The sequence below is a fragment of the Primulina eburnea genome, chromosome 3, assembly GCF_022965805.1.
Source record: "Primulina eburnea isolate SZY01 chromosome 3, ASM2296580v1, whole genome shotgun sequence".
NCBI lineage: Eukaryota > Viridiplantae > Streptophyta > Magnoliopsida > Lamiales > Gesneriaceae > Primulina > Primulina eburnea.
Window position 1 is genome coordinate 28,147,498 of NC_133103.1, and position 22,674 is coordinate 28,170,171.

The 22,674-nt window shown below is 33.8% G+C and overlaps 3 protein-coding genes and 1 long non-coding RNA gene across 4 annotated transcripts; all 4 read right to left on the reverse strand.

Moving 5' to 3' along the window:
• Positions 1-970: 970 nt before the first annotated feature.
• Positions 971-1,782, reverse strand: LOC140827206 (uncharacterized). The gene is made up of 2 exons (XM_073189831.1): positions 1,760-1,782; positions 971-1,700 (listed from the first exon to the last, which is right to left on the reverse strand). Exons 1-2 carry the CDS (start codon positions 1,780-1,782, stop codon positions 971-973), a joined length of 753 nt encoding a protein of 250 aa, XP_073045932.1.
• A 2,840-nt stretch (positions 1,783-4,622) lies between these two features.
• On the reverse strand, positions 4,623-5,540 carry LOC140828451 (uncharacterized). The gene is made up of 2 exons (XR_012117210.1): positions 5,393-5,540; positions 4,623-5,175 (listed from the first exon to the last, which is right to left on the reverse strand). It is a non-coding gene; the product is annotated as an uncharacterized lncRNA (long non-coding RNA).
• A 1,060-nt stretch (positions 5,541-6,600) lies between these two features.
• On the reverse strand, positions 6,601-13,211 carry LOC140827504 (uncharacterized). Its single transcript, XM_073190178.1, has 14 exons — positions 11,896-13,211; positions 11,730-11,817; positions 11,483-11,647; positions 10,677-10,803; positions 10,480-10,572; positions 10,053-10,349; positions 9,769-9,971; positions 9,575-9,692; positions 9,230-9,468; positions 8,867-9,079; positions 8,669-8,761; positions 8,410-8,509; positions 8,034-8,328; positions 6,601-6,805 (listed from the first exon to the last, which is right to left on the reverse strand). The coding sequence occupies exons 1-12, from the start codon at positions 13,146-13,148 to the stop codon at positions 8,462-8,464; spliced, it is 2,937 nt and encodes a 978-aa protein (XP_073046279.1). The 5' UTR covers positions 13,149-13,211; the 3' UTR covers positions 6,601-6,805; positions 8,034-8,328; positions 8,410-8,461.
• LOC140827207 (uncharacterized) lies at positions 13,150-14,470 on the reverse strand. Its single transcript, XM_073189832.1, has 2 exons — positions 13,278-14,470; positions 13,150-13,186 (listed from the first exon to the last, which is right to left on the reverse strand). The coding sequence occupies exons 1-2, from the start codon at positions 14,468-14,470 to the stop codon at positions 13,150-13,152; spliced, it is 1,230 nt and encodes a 409-aa protein (XP_073045933.1).
• Between the last annotated feature and the right edge of the window lie 8,204 nt (positions 14,471-22,674).

The window sequence follows — 22,674 nt, forward strand, 5'->3', positions numbered from 1 at the left end:
ATGTTTTCAGCGTCTGTTCAGAGACCAGCTTTGAGCTTTGTACAGATTTCATTGGTGAATTTTCTGTTTTAGTGACAGCATCGACTCATGCACCCTTTACAAATACTGTGGTCCTCGAACTGGAGTTAGACCACTCACCATGTTCATACATACTTGGAACATAACCAAGGCCAGATCTGTTGTCCTTTCCCATATAGTCAGTAGTGCGTCAAGTTTTGATGAGCTTGTATTGAATTTAGCAAGAGTTTTTGATGCTTTCTCAAAATCATCTATGACTTTACATAGTTCGAGATCCTTTCTACTTAGCAAAACTTCTAGACGAGACAAGTTGTTCTTCAACTCAGCGTTTTCTTTTGACAGTAATGAGTAAGCCTTATTTCTTTTGAGCCAGTCATCATAGAGTTCTTCATACATCCTTTGGACAATTTCAATAGAAAGCACTTCATGGTCAGATTCCTGAATTTTGTTAGCTTCTGAAACTTCCAGAGAGTTGGCATTGAGACAGTGATTCTGACACAGTGTTGCGCCCTGACGTCGCAACACCAGCGGCAACACCAAAGGGATTGACCTGCAGTTTGTAGGTTTTATCCTAGACAGCGGATAAAGAGGTGCAATCATCTCCTTCCTTGGTTTCAAAGTCCTCATCAAGATCCTCATCACTCAGTGTAGCTGCCATATTTTTGTTTTTACGAAGCCGATTTGCGCACTCATTTGCGTAATGACCAAATCTAGAGCATTCTCTGCATTGGACTGAATCAAGTTTCTTTATTTCTGTTCGAGCTGATGAATCATTTCTCGATCTGAAATTCCCTTGTGTTGATGCAGTTATTTTATTTCTTTCATAAGGAACAAACTGTGGTCTTGATGTTGATACAATCTTCTTTTTATCACTCATTCTTTTTAGGTAGTCACCAAATTTTTTTGTGATTAAGGAGATTGATTCCTCGCCAAGATCGGAGTCCTTTGCCTCCTAAACTAGATTATTCACAGAATCATTCATAGTTTGTAAGGCAACAGCCTTCCCAGTATCTCTTTTCTGTAGGTCTAGATTCATCTCAAATGTTCTGAGTGAGCTGATTAGATCCTCCAGATTAATCTTAGAGGTGTCCTTGGATTCGTCAATAGCACATATTTTGATATTAAAACGCTCAGGAAGAGATCTCAGTACCTTGCTAACCAATCTTTCATTTGACATAGAATCACCGAGACTAAAGGCCTCATTCGCTATCTCACGCAATCTCCGATCATATTCCATAATAGTCTCGTTTTCCTCCATCCTTAAACTTTCAAATTTAGAGGTCAACATCCTGAGTTTGGTTCTACGAACAATCTCAGATCCTTCGCAGTGCTTTTGAAGAATATCCCAGGCTTCTTTGCCGGAGATGCAGTTGGTGATGAGACAAAACATGTTGATATCAACAGAGGTGAAAATAGCATTTAGCGCCTTGGAGTTGAAGTTCGAGGTTTGAACTTCATCATTGGACCAGGAACTCTCAGGTTTGCTTCGACTGTCTCCATCATCATCAACTATCCTTGGTGGGGACCAACCATCTAAGACTCGTTGCCATGCCCTTTCTTCTATAGATTTGATGTACATCCTCATCTTGACTTTCCAGAGAGCATAGTTCGAACCATCTAGGACTGGTGGTCTAAAAACCGTGTTAGACACTAGTGGATCCATTAAGCTATCAGTGTATTTCCTGTAAACAGCAATAAACCAGAATCAAACACTTAGTATATCAAGTGATGGCTCTGATACCACTTGAAAGAATTATTGCGCATTAATTGTCAGGAAATAAATATTAAAAAAAACTTGTATGTCAGAATTGAGTGTTGTGCTCAGTGTTGTCAACACGGCACACAACACAGCAGCGAAAATTTGTTATTTAATATGGACGTAACATCAACAAATGAATGCTTGAATTTCACTTATGCACAAGTATAAACACTTATGCAACGTCTCATGGCAAAAATTCACTAGAACACTTATATCAATCGTTTACACCAAAACAATCTTAGTGAAAAGAAAAAAAAAATCAATTCCCTTGACACTCCAAGGAATTAAACATGCATCAAAATTGTAATGCCCGAGAATTAATCACTGTTAATCAAGGATTATTGACTTATAATTTAACGTGATTACAAAAGAGCCAACTGAGACACGATTTAAGAGAATGTGCAGCTATTTATTTTGAATTTCAGCATGTGTTGCCGAAGCAACACCGCACCTGCGCTCAGGAATATACCGCACCCGCGGTGCAATTCCAGTAGGGTAGCAATTTTTGAAAAACTGAGACCGCACCCGCGGTGCAGGACCGCACCCGCGGTCTCGACATGTACCGCACCCGCGGTCGTGCAATTTCGGAAGATGGAAATGCTGCCGAACCAAGAGCGCACCCGCGGTGCATCAAAGACCGCACCCGCGGTGTGACGTGCAGTGCAAAGAGCTATGCCACGTCTCATGTTATTGCATGGATATATATATATATATGTTGAGCCATTCGTTTCCTTCATATTTTAGCAGCAAGAAATCGAGAAAAGGGTTATGGAAAAGAGTTGAAAATCCTTACGCCTTTTGTGAGAAATCCGTCCGTCTGATTTTGAATCCGACTTCGGTATTGAGTTCCTGGCAACGTAGGATACAACTGGACGTAAGTTTTACTACGTTTTGACATGTTTTAGAATTATGATATTGTCAGAATTGAATGGAATTCATATATGATGTTCGTGACATATTAGACATCATAGAATCGAAGTCAGATTAAGAAACGGACTGATTATGGAATTGTTATAAATTTTTAGGGTATATTGATTTATACCAGACATATTTGAATTGTGATTGGATTACGGATTGTATTGGATATGGGTTATGGATTGTAACTGTTATCTGGTGATATGGTATTGACGGGGATACTGAGTTTGTACCGTTATGCCGTTGATTTTGAATTAAATCAAGATTGATCAGATTGTTATTGATTTGAAAGGTATATTGACATGAGATTATTGATATTGTCATTGCCAGACAGACTGTGAATTCAGGACTTCGACTGAACCGGAACCGGCGAAAGAAAGGTATAAGTCAATGTGGTATTGGGAGATCGACTTGAGTCGGTTAGACTTGAGTTTCCCTAAATCACATACTTTACTTTATTGCATTGATTTGATTGATATACTTGTTCTCTTTATTATAGATAGCAGGTATTAGACGAGTAGTCTTATGACAGAAGTGCCTGATAGTGGTGGGATCACCACGGGCACATTGCACAATGTCATGAGATATTGTGTTGGCGGAAGGGCCATAGTCTGCTACTGGATAATTGGCTATCGATGTGGATAGAATTATAGCTCATTCTATTACTGGTGATCAGTATTGTATCGATGTGGATAGAATTATAACTTCTTCTATTACTGTTGATCGATGTTATATCGATGTGGATAGAATCGGAGTTTCTTCTATTACTGGTGATCGATACTATACTGATGTGGATAGAACCAGAGCTTCTTCTATTACTGGTGATCGATACTATATCGACGTGGATAGAACTGGAGTCTTTTCTATTACTGTTGGTCGATATGGAATGCCAATATCTGGAAACCGGGATCCCTAGGCTAGGATTGAGTCTAGTCTGAGTCGTGGAGTCACGAGCATTGTCGACAGTTTGATATTGATGATGTTTCAGATATTGATACATATCTTTGTTACCTGATTACATGCTTTATATTTGTTTATATGATTGCATGTTTCGTTGATTTATACTGGGATTATATTCTCACCGGAATTATCCGGCTGTTGTCTTGTCTGTATGTGTACATGACAACAGGTGGGGCAGATTCAGGGTTGAGGAGATGAAGAAAGATCGTGATTAGAGTGGAGATTCCGGACTTTGATTATGATGTCTAACAGGGTTGGAACACTTGACATTAGTTGTTAAACCTTAGTTTAGTTTGAATGCATGCAGTACAGGACTTGTATTGTATTTTATATACTGAGATGTATATATGTTTGATTTCACTACGTTCCGCATTTTAAAAAAAAAAATTAGACCCTGTTTTTAATTGATTAATTAGTCCCAATTATGATTAAGAACTTGATTAGCGTCCAGGTCCCCACAACATAAACCACCTAAAAACTAGATGCAGTAAATAAAACCGTATTGCTTAAAATCAAATGAATTCACTCTTCGATCAACACTCTGCGTCAGCGTTGTTCTTGAGTGTATGAAACACCAAACATCAACACCGTCACTCGACTGACGAACTCACGTGCTTTGTATGCAAATCTTTACACGTGAAAACTTTAGCGGCCGTCGATCAACTTCTTAATTGAGAATGGACCCTTGTATATATAAGCTCTCCTTTGACCTAGATCTTCATGGATCCTTCACACGTATAAACAAGGAAACTAGAATTTAATAGGAATCAAACTTCAATTTAGATATCATACCTTATATCTTATAGATAATTTTCCAACTATATTGAATCATTCTTAATGTTATGATATAATAAATATCGGAAAAATCAAATCTATTAAATTTGTCTAGAAGTGCAAAATCAAAATAATATCTAAAATAAATTTGGAATACAATATTCCTTTCAGTCCCAGTTATACATAGACACACACGTACACTTACAATGCATGAAAAAAGATACTTAATTCTTGTATTTTTATTGATACTTTTACAAATGGAAACTGTTAAATTTATCAGAAAATTAAATAGTACATTATTTTATTAATTTTGGGAGTTGTCTTTATTTATACTTATTCGAAATCAGCCCCCATGCAACGCCGTTAATTAACTTTTGCTTCAGCAGTTGGAGCCGCATGCAAGGGGCTCCATTAATATAACCTAGCGGCTCAAGGAAGAACAGGAGCATATTTCTCGGTGGTAGTCCTCATCATTTGGGGAGGTCTCTTAGGGGGTCGAGGACGAAGTGGAGGGTACTCCTCGGCGGTACTAGAGCTCATCATCTGGGGAGGTCTCTTAGGGGGTCGAGGACGAAGTGGAGGGTATTCTTCCGCGTTAGTAGCGCTCATCATCTGCGGAGGTCTCTTAGGTGGTCGAGGACGAAGTGGAGGGTACTCCTCGGCGGTAGTAGAGCTCATCATCTTGGGTGGTCTCTTAGGGGATCGAGGACGAAGAGGAGGGTATTCGTCGGCGGTAGTACTCACCTTAGCTGCATATAAATCATATTAAGTATAATATTTTTTTAAAAATAAAGTTCACAAGTTGTCTCATTACGTTAATTCCATTGCATTCCTGCTCCTAGAAACCTAACTATCTGTACATTGAATTTATATTTATCTTTTGAAATTGCAAGCTTAAAATTAAAGTGCTAAAAAATGCATGCACAATACTTTCGAGATCAAGGAAATTAAACTTATAATACTTACACGTCTCGACGGAAACGATATTCGTCTCTGCCAATTTCCGGGCTGCTGCTGACGAGGAAACGAGAAGAATCAAGGCTAGAAATCCAAGAAAAAGAACTCCATTGGAACCCATTTTCATTTTCACCATATAATAAACTTGAAAGTTGATGTGCTTATTTTGGTTTTTGATGAAAAATTTAGCATGTTCTTCCTCCATATTTATAGACAAATCTAGTACAAGATTGGACAATATTATATTATTACATTTTCATCACCAAAAGTCCTTCACCTTATCTTGTTATTAGTATAATTTTGGGCAGTGGTGGAACAAAGAATTCTAACCAAGGCGGCGGCCACTTATTTTAGGTGGAGGAATAGCAACTAAAACTTTCCTTGGTTATAAGGTTATCCCTTCATATATTATATAATATATAATATTAAAAAACGAAAACATTTATTTATCTATATATATATATATATATACATATTTATATGTCGAAATAATTGTTGGGATTTGTGCCCAAAAACAAATGTTTTTAATTATTGTGAGAAATATTTCAATATTGTTTTTGCATGCATGTTTTTTGATGCTTTATAAATATCTGGAATCCCAAGATTATTATTATGTGCACTACAAGAAAATTGATCTATAGTGACGGGAAATGTCGTCATTAAATGTCCAAAACCCGTCATAAATTAATTTTAATGACGGGAAAATTCCCGTCATATACCTTCATTACTGCCCTCCTAGGTAAAAGTAATTAATGACGGTAGTGAGATCCCGTCATTATTGGTATACCATATTTAGCGATGAGATTATACCGTCATTAAAATGAATATTAATGACGAAATATTTTGTCATTATACTACCATTTGCCCCTTAGTAAATAATATTTTAGTGGCAAAAATTTCCTCATTATATCATTATTTACCTCTCACTATAAGTTATTTTAATGATGAAATTTACTATAATTATTAGTTATTAGCCCCTCACTAAAAATCGATTTAACCATGAAATTACCTCTCATTAAATCATTAATTATTCTCATTAAAAAATATTTTTAATTGTGATGAAGTTTATAATAATTATTTGATATGAATTTGTTATTATATTAAATATAGCATTATTAATAAAATATGAAATATGGAACAAGTAAGTTTTTTGAACAAAATATTTTATATAAACAACTGCATCCATATCTATCATATATTCAAAATTACAGAATTTCGATTTGTTCCAAAACACGAATTCCATTTTGATGGATACTTGAAGTATTTCCTAATATCTACTCTTTGGAGTACAAAAATATTTGAGGACCATAAATGGTGATTACTTAGTAGTTGCTTCAAAATATCATAGACAAATTTCCTAATCAATGCTTGAATTCTTCGATTCTTCTTTGAAGCACGACATCAGATTAAGCAGCGTGTCATCTGTAAAACAAAATAGAAAAAATCAATGAAAATAAAGATGTAATTCAACCATAAAGTAAGAGTGAAAATTTTGTTGATGTCGAAGTTTGTAAACAAAACATCTTGAAACAATGATATATTATGTCAAACACATGTGAAGTAAATTTTTAAATAATTAAAAAATAAAGTCTATATACATGTCAACACAACGTGCCATTATAAGAGTAGCAGTTTTTAGTCAAAATATCTGGAGATGAAGAATCAACTAAGACCATCCTTCAGCTTGAATCGAAGAGAAGAAATAAAACCATTTATGAAGAAATATCTAGACCACAAGTTTGATTCTAGTGTTAAATCTTCACAAGAAAATGCTTTGCATGACAGCGATGCTCAACCAAAGTCTAGGCCCGTTATAGCTGATGCAATCATTTATGAAGAATCCAAGTCTCTCAATTTTGATAAACATGGGAAGGTTGAAGAAGGGGATGACAAGGAATGTGATGAGGTTTTCCTTTAGATGAAGAGGATGGAAAAACAAGGTTCACCGCAGAAGTTTGCTTCTGATAACGTTAAGGATATGTATGATAAGGGGCTCTCAGATATATCCAAGAAGCAGCCATTTTCCTCTTTAAAGCCTTCTGCAGATTCACTTGGTACCAGTAAGAAGGCTAAGCAGCAAGAGCCACAGAGCTCTATGACAAGACAGGCTAAGCCAACTGCAGTATCCAGGTGGATACCTTCAAATAAAGGTTCTTACACTAATTCAATAGTATCCACCCTGCAGTATGCACTAATTTATTTGAAGGTGGATACCTTCAAATAAAGGTTCTTACACTAAGCCAACCTGCAGTGTCCACAGACCTCCACCGCCACCTCCCATACATGGAGCTCCACCCCCGCTGCCTCCTCCTTTACATGGGTCCCCATCGCCACCTCCCCCTCCACCTCCTATGATTGGCGGTGCTCCACCACCTCCGCCTGTTCCAGGAGCACCATCTGCACCACCTCCTCCTGGAGTTCATATTCCTGGGCCACCAATACCTCCTGGGCCTCCTAGACATCCATATATATATATATATATATATATATATATATATATATATATATACAAGATTCCATATATATATATATTTCATAAAAACATACTGAAATTTTCTCATATTTGAGTATAACCTTGCAATCTCTATTATTCCAAGTAGATAATCATTCTAACATGCAATGTGTAAAAATTCAAGGTAGCACAACACACCTTCACCAGACATTGTAGGTGCATCTGAAGTTGCTTGGTTTTCATTCTCGATTTTGGCTAATCTACTTTCAATTCCATCCATGCGCCTCTTAAGGTTATTATTTTCTTCTTCTTTCTCATGGAGCTTAGCCTCAAGATCTTTTATATAAGCAGCTTGTGAACAATTAAAATGTTTTCTTTTCATTCCACCTCCAAAACCAAAGACATGACTATGACACTGTGGTCCAAAACACTTTTCAACAACCTCAATTTGTGAGAGTGATGCATTAGATTGAACAGTCTTCACAATCTCATCCTACAAAGATCCATAACTCATGTCATTTAAATAAATGATAAACAACAAATTTAAGTTAAAAGATTAAGTAGTGATATTTACATATTTTTCTTGTGCTTCTGGCTCAACAAGCTTTCCATTTTTATGTCGAGTCTCATAAATAAATTTTTGCAATATCAGGTGGGTTATTATCCTTGCCTCCCTGAAAGATATATAAAAGGCAAATGATATATATATATATATATATATATATATATATATATATATATATATATATATATATATATATATATATATATGTTAATTAAGCAAAAAAAAATCATAAAAAATAAACATAAGAATTAATATAGATGTTTATGACCATTTCATATATCAGTTGTCTGTGCGGCTTGCTTCCAGTTCGATGAGGCATTACTCCATTTACCCGATTATTAGAATTCTGGTTACTGGTTTTCTACATAAATCACAAACCAAAATTACAATCATCAGTCCCATGAGTGCAATTTAACTACAAAATGATGATATTTCTAATTACAATTTTGAACCGGTATTATTATACCTGAAACTCATCAGTTAAGAACTTATTATTTACAAGCCAGTCCCATTCTTTAGCATTAAACCCTTGCGGCACATTTTTTAAAACTTCAGCTTTAGTTTTGCAAGGTCTCACATAATCAACGTTCAAGGATGACCTCCATGCTGTCCACAAAACACCCATATGCTCCAAAGTATGCTCACGATATAATTCTATACTAGGACTAAAAAAGCATTCCTGCAACATAATTATAATACGGCAGTAGAAAATGACATAATATCTCTATTTTAATGAGTTGATTTACCAAAAGTTAAAATACAATAGAATATGTTATTATCTCTATGCTAACAGTAAATTCACCTGAAATTAATAATGTAATTCAATTACCTTCACTGAATCCCACATGTGTTGCTTGTCTAATTCCGTCAACTCTTTCCATGTTTTCACTTGTATAGGGCAGATATGCTTGTCGCGAACGATTTTCCCCAAGTGTCTCGACCAATATCTGTGATGTTTTCCCACTGCACGATTGTTATAGAATTCGATCTCCATCTTTTCTCCACTTTTTAAAGCTGCAATTTTCTTATTCTTATTTTTTCCTCTAACTTTTCTCGCCTTTTGAGTTGCTGAATATATTCAATGAATTGAAGTAATAAATAATTGTATCAAGATTATAATTTGAAATCAATAGAAAATTCATAATACGCTACATTTCAAATATATTATACTTACAATCAACATATTTGTCTGTAACAACATAGCTCGATTCACCACTTTCACCATCTTCAGTCATAGGAGTAAATTTAGCAACAAGATAATGACCAACAGCCTCAATTGGTATTTGAAAATCCTAAATAAATCATATAATTACAATAATAAATTATTATTCATGGAACATTTAATATTATTTTAGCCAAAGAACTTGCCTTGTTGATCGTACATTCACTGATAGATTGCAAGCCAGTCTCGATATCAAAATTCTTCGAAATAGTTATGAACCATTGAACTGTACTAGCTTGTTCACTTCCATTTACCACATCCCCCCGTACAATGACTTTCTCATTTGTCTTATAATCACCCAATATTTTAGTATCTCTCACTTTTGGAAATCTTCGGATTGGGTTATAATCTGTACAAATTTAAAGAAAATAAATCAATGATAAAGAAAAACAATAAAAACTCAAAATAAATAACTCTTTATTAACACTACCAGATGTTGGATTGTCTTCAGGCAGTTTGAAGAGCAATGGTTGGGCACTTTCATCCACATCTACATAAATGTCTATATTCTCCACGTACTCATGTTCTTTCAACATAGCCAATAAATCTTTATCATTTCTCAAAGTCTTACCATCCCCATCCGTGACTTTAAAACCAACAGAATATATGTCAATGAACTTTTTACATATGTTCAAGATTTCTAAGAAAGAACTATCGTCCGTAAAATCTCTTTCTTTCCATTCATCTTCTCCAAAATGCACAATAAGAGTATGGGCTGAAATTCCACCTTTTGGAAGAAAAAAAATCATCACTTTTTACAATTATATCAATATATTTTCACTTAAAAATAGAGTGAACGACCTAAAAAATTGCATGAGTTATAAATTACAATGTCTACTTAAAGTTTATAGGTTTACCAATTCTTCGTTGATTGCCGATGTATTGAGCTTCTTGCTCTTCAACCTGTGGCCTTTGAATTCCCCCTAAGTTCTTGTTGGCAGATGCATTTCCTGGAAAACAACAAATCAGATAATTTAATTATGAAATTATTATATCAACTGTTGAAATTCTATATATAAAAAAATCTACGCTATCAGTTTAGTAAAGAAATTACCAGTAGAATCTCCAACAAGCCTCATTTTATGTCCATATCCACGCTCCTTGGCCAACTTACCAGGAGCTAAAAATTTTACAGGCTTTCGGATGTTGCCTACACTACTTTTGGCAAGCATTGGTTTCATCTGTTAACATAAGCAATGTAACATATTAGTACAAATAGTAAAAACATGAAAATGAACCAGAATGAATAAACAACTAACACATAAAAGAACAAACATTTTGCCAAAATAGAATTGCATAAAAAACCAACTAAGAAACATGATAAGTTGGAAATACTTCTTCAAATTGGAATTCGCTTTCTCTTTCTTCTGTTTGTTGGTAAGTCAACTACTAGCGGCTCCAAATCTGCTCTTTTCCAAATGTTTTGATCATCTACATCGAAAGAAGTTTGCCCCCCACAATCAAAATTGAAAGATTCAGCATGTTGATATGCTTCACCGAAATCATCTGCATTATTGCTCTCGTCCTCTATTGGTTGTGGCATCTCATATAGATCCCGAGGTTGTGTCTTAACAACAACATGCCAACCTTTATTGATGTTGTCAATGGCATAAAACACTTGTGAAGCTTGATTGGCGAGAATAAAGGGTTCGTTTGTTTTCAAAATACGATTGCAATTAATGCTAGTGAATCCATATTCATCTACTTTGGCTCCTTTCTCATATCATGCACATCGAACCATCTACATCGAAATAAAACCACTCGTTTTCCATCAAGATACTGCAGTTCAAGAATCTCTGTCAACACTCCATAATAGTCAACATAATTCTTCTCACTACCTATATCACCGATTACACACACCCCAGAATTTTGTGTTCTACATCCTTTGTCACGAGCTTCAATCCGAAACCTATATCCGTTGACGACATAACCACTGAAGAATGTAACATACATTGAAGGACCACGACACAACGATAGCAGGTCATCATATTTACTGTGTTGCTCTTGCATTTTCGTTTTGTCAACCTACAAATAAATTACAATGTAAATTACTCGAACAAATAATCTTGTTCAACACAAAATAATTTATAACAATAGAATCACTTACTTGTTGTTTAAACCAACCAATAAAATTGCTATTCCATTCGTCATCCGATAGTTGTGTTGTATTATTTTTCTCATTTTTAGAGTATTCCCTGCGTTACAACATTAATGAGAAATGCATATATATATAAAGAAAAAAGAAATGGTTGTTTAGATGTATTTGAGCTTACTCGAGGAAAGGTTGTACTTCATCGCAATTCTTTAAAATATAGATATGAGCTTTCTCCCATGCATCGTCATCGAGAATACGACTTGTACCAGCTCCTAATGCTCGTCCACATTGCGAAAATATGGATATTTCACCTTTATATTTATGAAAGCCACTGTCATAGTTTCTCTCAAGTCTACTGAATTTTGTCTCAATGTCTTTCAAGTATCTTGAGCAAAGAGTCATACATTCCTTTGCTATATAGCCCTCTGCTATTGAGCCTTCCGGACGAGCCATGTTTCGAATAAGTTGTTTTAACTCAAACAACATACGCTCAATAGGGTACATCCATCGATATGGTACAGGTCCACCAATTATAGCCTCCTTAGCCAAATGCACAGGCAAATGCACCATCACATCAAAAAACGAAGGGAGAAAAACTTGTTCCAACTTGCAAAGAGTAATCGGAATTTGGGATTCAATCTTTTGTAAATCACATACCTTCAAAGTTTTAGCACCCAAACTAGTAAAGAACATAGACAACTCAATAAGTGGTTCACACACTGCTTTAGGGAGGAGGCCACGTATCCCAAGAGGAAGTAGATGTTGTAAAAGGACATGAAAATCATGACTTTTCAAACCTGAGATTTTATGTTCTTTCATGTTAACACTTTGAGAAATATTAGATGAAAACTCATCTGAAACTCTTAATTGCTTAAAAAATAAGCAAAACAAGTGCTTCTCCTCTGTAGATAAAGTGTAGGATGCAATAGGCAACTCAAGTTTATCCCCTTTACGAATTGGATGCAAATCTGGTCTAATTTTCAGAGCTTCCAAATCAAGACGAGCTTGGACATTGTCCTTAGTCTTCCCCTTCGTATTCATAATTGTCTTGACTATATTCTCACATATGTTCTTTTCAATGTGCATCACATCCAGATTGTGTCTTAACAAAAGAGAACTCCAATACGGAAGTTCAAAGAAAATACTTTTCTTATTCCAATTATCACCTCTGTTTTCATGTGATATTTTCATCTTTTTTTTAACATCTTTAGTCAAGATGATTCCTTCAAGGTCATTCACTTGAGCAAGCACATCATCACCTGAAAGTGAACGTGGTGGTGGTCTAACCTCTTTGGTTCCATCAAACAAACTTTTATTTTTTCTCCATTTGTGGTTTCTATGAAGAAAACGTCGATGACCCATATAACATTGCTTTTTACCATTAACTAACCTCATAGAACAAGTGTCTTTGTTACAACAAGGACATGCCATCTTACCTTTGGTACTCCAACCAGACAAATTCCCATATGCTGGAAAATCATTGTTGTCCACAATAAAGATGCATGCAATTTAAAATTTTGACGAGTTGAAGCATCAAATGTTTCAATGCCTAGTTCCCACAACTCCTTCAACTCTTCTATCAAAGGTTGAAGATAGACATCAATAGCATCTCCCGGACCCTCGGGACCTGGTATGAGACTTGAAAGAATAAAATTAGATTCTTTCATGCACATCCATGGAGGCAAATTGTATGGAATGAGTATTACTGGCCAAATGCTGTATGATTTTTTTGAATGAGTAAACGGTTGGAAACCATCACTAGCAAGACCAAGTCGTACATTTCGAGGTTCAATAGAAAAATCTTTATGCAAATCATCAAACGACTTCCATGCCATAGAATCAGCTGGATGTCTCATCAGTCCATCATCTACTCTTTTTTCATGATGCCATCTCATAAAAGAAGCAGTCTTTTTAGACATGAATAACCTTTGAAGCCTTGGCTTTAAAGGAAAGTAACGCAAGGTCTTCACTGCTAATTTCTTACCATTTTTTCGAACTTTGGTTTCCTCATTATGACTATTTTCTTTCCATCTAGAAGCACCACATATTTTGCACATGTTAGACTTATCTTCTTCTTTCCAATACAGCATACAATCATTTTTACACGCATCTATTTTTTGATAAGAGAGACCAAGATCTTTAATAATTTTTTTGGAATCATAATAGGATTCTGGCAAATTTGAACCGATCGGGAGTATTTGTTTCAAAAGCTGTAGCAACATATCAAATGATTCATTACTCCATCGACCAATACTCTTAATGTGTAATAGTTTGACAAGCACAGATAATTTTGAGGTGTCACAACCTGGATAAGTTGGTTGCTCAGAGTCCTTTAACAATCTGTAAAATTTCTTTGCTTCATCATTCGGTTCCTCTCCATGTTTATTCTCATTTGATGAACCAATTTCAGATCCACTTCTATAAAAACCATCCATGTTAGGATACAAATCCCTTAAAATTTCATCACAATCACTTCCTTCCGATTCTTCATCATCAGATGAAGACTCACCAAGCCTTTCACCGTGGTGATACCAAGTTGTATAATTTGGCATTATTCCATTCACATTTAGATGCATTTCAACCACTTCACGAGATCCATAATCAGTGTTATTACACTTCACACATGGACACCGAATATTATTCTCTTCACTTGTCTTCTTAAAAGCATAATTCAAAAATTGTTCAACTCCAACCTTATATTTTTCATTGAATCGATCATTGAAAAAAATCATCCATTCCTTACTAGGTGTCATTTTCCTTTTACGAGTATGAATTCTTGCTCAAAAAGAATCTGCAACATATTTAGATGCAACACAACAAAAAGATATATTTGTGATGCTAAAAAATGACAGTTTCAGCTTACTATTATCATAATACAACTTTCAATTATGCTATCATATTTTATAATAAACTAAACAATTATGCTATCATATTTTATAATTAACGCATAAATATTTTATATCTAGCAACAATAGCGATTCAAAACCCCATTTTCGCATATATTAAAGTAATTTTCAGGATTTACGAGCTGTTTGTCCTTACTAAAGTAAAAATTTTATGCAATCTATGTTCCTTAATAATCAGTTTGTGAGTATAATATCAATAAATTTAATTATGTAGACCTACAAAACAAAATTTACTTACAGTCTGCGTTAGAGTGCTCAATAATATCATAAATATATGAAAGAAATTACATATAATACACAAATAGAATGACATATGAAATATATAAAGTATCGTTATTTTTCAAAAACAAACGAAAGCCCTTCTCGATTTTCATTCCAAAGCACCCATTTGTTCAAGACAAAAGGGATAGATAGTGTTCACATGCAATTCTAAATTTCTTTTATCAAATTTATTAAATCTGAAATTTTACCATGTTTCCAGTCATACTTGAAAAAAAAGTTGCTGAAGAAGTTTTGGTGAAAATGATGATATTAGTGGCGGGAATAAGAATAGTAGTTCTAGAGTTGGGTTTTTTTATTTTTTTAAATTAAGCATACTACTAGATTGAAATGCCTTGTGGAAATTATTGTGATTCTACAAATACGTAGATCATATCACTTGGAAAGAGTTGATCCTCTGAGAGTTGACATAATGAAGAGGCCAGCAATTTTCGCTAAAAAAATTGTTTTAAAATGGTGAATGCAGGCAGACTGAGAGATGTTGGAAATTCTGGAAATTTTCCAGCCTGAAGTTGTGAATCTTTATTTCATGGAGATGGCATAAAAGTAATATTTTATTGTGAAATTTAAGGATGTATGTTGATTTAGATAATTGAGATATGAATCTCACACAATCAAAATGGGATACTTGGATGTATTGTGTAAGTACTGTCCTAGGATATTCTACGACCTCGTCAACTGCCTAGGCTTCACCAAACACATAAATTTCCTTCCTTTACTTTTGACAATATATCCTAAACGTTTCTTCTTTTACTTTGAAGATTTGGCAACATACAAGTGTCAAATCTTCTCATTTTCCTTTCCTTTAAGGTCCTAAATCCCAAAACATATTTTTTTTTCACACCAATAGAAGGTCGTTTTTCGTAGCACACAAAGTGTTATCTTGATGATATAGATCACCATTACGTTATATGAAATATCCCGGCTTCGATACACACGCTTGTATACACAGTCTAATTTTGCCAAACAATATCAATTGGAGACAGATATTCGTGCCCTTCAGCAGAAAGATATGAGCATCCAAGATTTTTATTCTGCCATGTCGTCACTCTGGGATCAATTGGCATTGACAGAATCTGCAGAATTGCGAGCATTCTCACCTTATATTGCTCGGAGAGAAGAACAACGCTTGGTACAATTTTTGATGGCACTTCGGAATGATTTTGAGGGTCTGCGTGGGACGATTCTTCATCGCAACCCTCTTCCTTCTGTTGACTCGGTTGTAAGTGAATTGTTGGCTGAAGAGATTCGTCTTAAGTCTCACGTTGACAAAGGGACAATTTCAACTACACCATCTGTCTTTGCAGCTCCTCAACGACCTCAAACTAATCACCAAAACAGGTCGAATACGAAGGTTTCTCAAGATGAGTGTGCTTTTTGTAAAGAGAAGGGGCACTGGAAAGCTCAATGCCCACTATTGTTGAGTAAAGGAAAAGGGAAACCACAACAACAGAAACCACAGCAGCAGCAGCAACACCAGCCATCTCAGAACACTCCATGGAAACCTGGCTCTGATACCATGAAGAAATATAGAGTGACCGAAAAACTCGAGTCGTAGTATTATGAAAACTAAATGAAAAATACAAAGAGAATATGTTTATATACCTAGGGTAAACACAAAAAGAATAAAATGACTAATCTACCCTTGAGAGCTAACAATAATATATACTAATATATTCTAACATTTTGAACTCATAGTGTAATTTGACAGATAAATGCTTGGCCACCATAATTCTGGATTTACGGTATTCACGAAGCAGATTATTTGACATTCTGATTTGTTAATCTAATTTGAAATCTTTATCTAAAATTAGCTAAACGTGTAATCATAGTGATATTATTTGACCATTAAAACAAGAGAAACGAAAAAGAAGGTAAATTTCAGATTCAGAATGAGTGCAAACCTCTGTCGGAGAAACGCGATGGCGGAGTGCAAATTGACTTTTCACTGAGAGAGGCAACCTTAAACGTCTTCCACAAACGCCGCCGCTGGGATTCCTCTTCTCTCAATCGCACCGAGTATGAGAGAGCACCGAGAGAGAGAAGCGATTATGAGAGGCGAGAAAAAAAGTCGAAGTCTGAGGGGAGGGGAAGGTTTTACACATATTATAAATTGACGGTGAGAATATAATTGTATTTGGGGCAAATATATAAAGACCAAATGCTGTGACGAATTCTCAATTTTTTTAATAATAAAAAATAAAATTACATAGCGCCTAAAATCTGTAGGAGTAATTGGAGGGAAATAATTTTATACATGGCGCCTAAAATCTGTAGGTAATAATGAGAGGGATTTTTTTATGTATTCAAATAATGACGGGATTAGTTATCTATAGCTACGAAATTGAGAATTCGTCACTAATAATTTAACTCTTTAATAATGGTTTTTTTTACCCTCATAAAAACTTTAAAAATTATGTTTTTAGTGACCCATTTTTCATACCCTCATTAAATTTTTGTCATTATAAATCAATTTTCTTGTAGTGGTGATTTAAATATTTGTAGTTAAGTGTTATATACAAGAGGATAATATTTAAAATATAATGATCTAAATTTGTCCGCAATTAGAAATTAAAGTTGGGATCTTTAATTTAAAACTGTTAGCGTGGTTCATTTTATAATGATCTTATCCGGATTATTATTAATGAGATTATTATGAAAACGCTTTATATAATTTGATTATATAGGATTAGAGCGTGATTAATTTGAATCTCTTTAAATTTCTGTATCACATTGAGATTTCAATATTAATCAATGATGGTCATATATGAGTCGATCTTAATTCTGAGTAATTAATAAACTCCTATTTATGATATTGTGTTTTTTGACATATCGAGTAATGACATAAATTATATGGTGTCAAAGTTCTTGATACATTGGAAATACAATAAAATAAATAGCTGGAAATATTAATATACAATACGAAATCAATTCCTTCGTAAAAGAAGATAGATAAATGGTTCCTTTAAGTGTTGATTCGGTACTTGAATAATAAGAGCGCTCAATTTATGATTAGATCATAAACATATTATTCATTAGAGAATCAATGGGACTTAAGGAAAAATATATAATTAAAGAGGTTAAGCGGAAACTACCTAACTTTAATTATGGACAATTTATGGAGGATTGATTCACATGTAGTGAGTATATCAATGTACTATTCAATTTTTGTTGAGTAATTTTATATATATTTTTCAAGAGCGCAATTCTAAGTTTATAGTGGAATAACTTTGGAATTAATAAATTAATATATGTAAATTAAAGAGTTTAATTTATTATCAATTTTATTGGAGCTTGAAATTATAGGTCCATAGTTCCCCATGCCATCTCCGATTTTACTTCGAACACTTATGATAAATAATATATTTACAACTTAAAATTTTCATTGCTCAATTTCAATTTGTTTGGAAAATCGTAAAGAAATTTTTTTTCTTTTGCGATACCTTTATCTCATCTCCATCAATTAATTTTGAATTAATTGTCAAACAATTATTTGTGATAGAGATCACAAAAGGATATACATTTTTAATTTTGAATTATTAATATTAATTATTTTCTCTTTGAAATATTTATTAGATAAATATTTGAGAAACTATTTTTGAATTATGATGGAGATAAGATCTTCCTCACTATTCATGATGATCTTTGTGAAATATATATATATATATATATATATATATATATATATATATATATATATATATATATAAAGGATAAAGAATGATATATATATATATAATATAATAAGATGGAGTGGTGGAGGAGATAAGATCTCCTCCACTTCAATCACGTTAGTCACTTCCCATCTCAAATTTAAATAAAAAGTTGTTTCTATATTATATATAGAAAATTGTTGAAAAATAATATTTAAAATGTGTGTATTGAATATTGAATGTTGAATATTTGAATGTTGAAAATAAGAGTTGTAAATATTGAAAATTAGTGTGTGATGATGTAGGTAATGATGAATTTTATTTTTGGATTATTTGTAAAGATTTCCTATAAATAGATCTCTCATTTGTGAAGAAAATCACAATTGAATAGAGAGAAAAATATTATAAAGTGTGTAGTTTGGTAAATTTTGAGAGTTTGAGATTTTTACTTTTTACCATAAATTTTTACTTTTTCACAACACGTTATCAGCACGAAGCTCTAAAAGTCCTCCATCCTTTTCCAAGCTCCATACAGAAGAAAAAGATAACAAAAGTAATAATATTTATTTTACTGTTATTTATTTATTTTGTATATATTTAATATAATATAATGTTATTATTAATAATAAAAATAAAATTTTCAAAAACTTGTTATAAATCCTGGGAGGATGTTAAGACGACATCCCACACTCCCGATAAAGGATACGACAAGTATAAAAGCCTGTAAGGTTTTTAAACAAAATAAATTATGACACTTCATTATAATAATGTGATATGATGTACATAATTATTTAAACATGTCTAATATTATATACATCATATTATTACCATAAAATTATACAAATACATACATTATTTTTTTTGTACACCAACGGTCATAAACGGTGACAAAACGGCTAGTTTTTGCCCTATAAATATGATCTCACAAACTCTTTCAATCACTCCAACTTTCTCTTCTTCTCTAAAAATTATTCTTCATTAAAATTTTCGAAGAAAAAAGGAAATGGCTTTCTCAAGGTTATTTTTAATTATTTTGGTTATCATACTCACGAGTCTTTTATTTATTGGAGAATATCCTCCTCGTGTGTTTTCTTTATTTTTACAAATGCTTATACTTGTTGTTTATCCATTACTTTGTATTGCAATATTCATTAACTAATAAAATTCATCGTAATTTTTTTTAGTACCACCATGTCAAATTTAACAAAGCTCGAATTTGTTGCGCTCGACATCATGGGGAAAAATTATATGCCATGGACTCTCGATGTAGTAATGCATCTTGAGTCATTGGGTCTAAGTGAGACCATAAAAGAAAATGGCATATCGACATCACAAGAAAAAGCAAAAGCCATTATATTTTTGCGTCGACATCTCGATGAGGGATTGAAATGTGAATATTTAATTGAAAAAGATCACATGGCTTTATGGAAAGGATTGAAAGAAAGATTTGAACATATAAGGGAAGTTATACTTCTGGTCGCCCGTGATGAATGGAATATGTTAAGATTCCAAGATTTTAAGAAAGTCAGTGATTAGAATTCAGCGATGTATCGAATAATCTCGCAGCTAAAATTTTGTGGAAATGAGGTCACAGAATCGGAAATACTTGAAAAAACATTTTTCACGTTTCATGCATCAAATATTACTCTACAGCAACAACATAGAGTACGTGGATTTGCGAGATATTCTGAGCTCATCGCCTGTCTTCTTGTGGCGGAAAAGAACAACGAGCTATTAATGAGAAATCATCAGTCCTGACGCACTGGATCAACAGCATTTCCAGAAGTAAATGCTGTAAGTAAAAATGAATTTAAACCTCGAAACCAAAATCAAATTCAAAGACAAGATTTTGGTCGAGGTTGAGGTCGAGGTCGTGGACATGGACGTGGACGTGGAATTGGCCGTGGTGGTGGTCGAGGCCGTGGTTTTAAAAACAATAGAGATAGTTATTTTTATAACTCATCTCAAAAGAGCGTCCCAAACCATCCACAGAAAAGGCATCATGAGAATACAAGTGTTAATGAGAATCACTCAAAAAGATATGAAAGTTCTTGTTTCATATGTGGTACTCCAGAACATTGGTCCCATATTTGTCGAGCCCCTGAGCATCTTTGCAAACTTTATAAAGAATCATTAAAGGGGAAAGAAAAAGAGACCAACTTCATTGAACGCAGTGACCGTTTGAGTGATTTAACTCATTTTGATGCTGGTGATTTTATGAATGATTTCTCTGGAAATGATCAATATGTTGGTGGGATAGAAATGAACAATATTGATGCTGCAGATTTTCTCAATGATTTCTCTGAAAATGAACAATATAGTGGTAGAATATAAATGTACAATAATTTATTTTTCATGTATTCATATAATAATGTTTTATTGTATAATTATGATAGTGTTATATTTAAATATATATTGCCAGTAATTTTATTTCATTGCATATTTTTTTTGAAGTTCAAAAAATGGAAAATGCTATGAGCAAAGCTGAAGTTTGCATACCCGATAGTGGTAAAACGCACACTATCTTCCGAGATAAAAGATATTTCTTGGAACTAAAACCAACAAAAACAACGGTGAATACAATATCAGGTCCTGTAGACTTGATTAAAGGATGTGGTAAAGCACAATTTTTGTTACCTAATAGTACAAATTTTTTTATCAATGATGCTTTATATTCACCACAATCGAAAAGAAATTTGTTGAGTTTTAATGATATATATTACCATGGGTATGATACTCAAATAATAAATGAAGGGAATGAGAAATATATGTGTCTTATCACATATAAATCAGGAAAGAAATATGTGATTGAAAAACTACCAATGCTCCCTACTGGATTGCATTATACACATATAAGTCCCATTGAATCAAACATGGTAGTTGATAATTCTTCAATATTAACCAATTGGCATGATCGATTCCTGGTTCAACAATGATGCGAAGAATTATAGAAAATACACATGGTCATCCGCTGAAAGACCAGAAGATCTTTCAGAATAATAAGGTTCACTGTAAACCATGTTCTCTTGTAAAACTTATTATAAGACCATCACCAGCTAAAATCCAAATTGAATCACCAATGTTTCTTGAACGTATTCAAGGTGATATTTGTGGACCAATCCATCCACCATGTGGATCATTCAGATACTTTATGGTATTGATTGATGCCTCCAGCAGATGGTCACATGTATGTTTATTGTCAACTCGAAATGTTGCATTTGCAAGATCACTTGCTCAAATAATAAAATTGAGGAATCAATTTCCCGATTATACAATCAAGAAAATTAGACTTGATAATTGTGGGGACCCGGACGCTAATTCATTCCTTAATCGTCTTTTAGGAATAATTCAAACAATTATAATAAACAGGGTCTAATTTTTTTTTTTAAAATACACATCGGAAACATAATGTAATTAGATTCAAATTACATATTAAACATAACATACAATCATTGTATGATCTACAATAATCCGACTAGGTTCAACTACAAGTCAGTGCTGAATCCTAAGTTGCTTCAAAGCCCGGATCTCCACGCTATCTAGTCCAGCCTCGTTCTCTTCTTGACCCTGATCCTAGCCCACCTGTTGCCATGCACACATACAAACAAGACAACAGCCGGATAACTCCGGTGAGATATAAATATCCCAGTATAAATAATGTATACATGCCATCATATAAACAATATAAAAGCATATAACAGAAAATCCTATCATATATCAAAATCATGATATAAATCCCTCACAATAATAAATCATATTCTATACATGTACCAATATCAGGATCATCAAGGGACATGAACCATCTTCAGGAACATAAATTAACATCCCTCCATACAAATCAATATCACTGTCACTCAAACTCGTGACTCTACGTTTTAGACTAGACTCAATCCTAGTCTAGGGATCCCGGTTTCCAGAAGTTGGCATTCTATATCGATCAACAGTAATAGGAGAACTCCTATCCACATCGACATGGTATCGATCAACAGTAATAGAAGAAGCCCTGATTCTATCCACATTGATATGATATCGATCACCAGTAATAGAGAAGCCCTGATCTATCCACATTGATATGATATCGATCACCAGTAATAGAACAAGCTCCGATTCTATCCACAT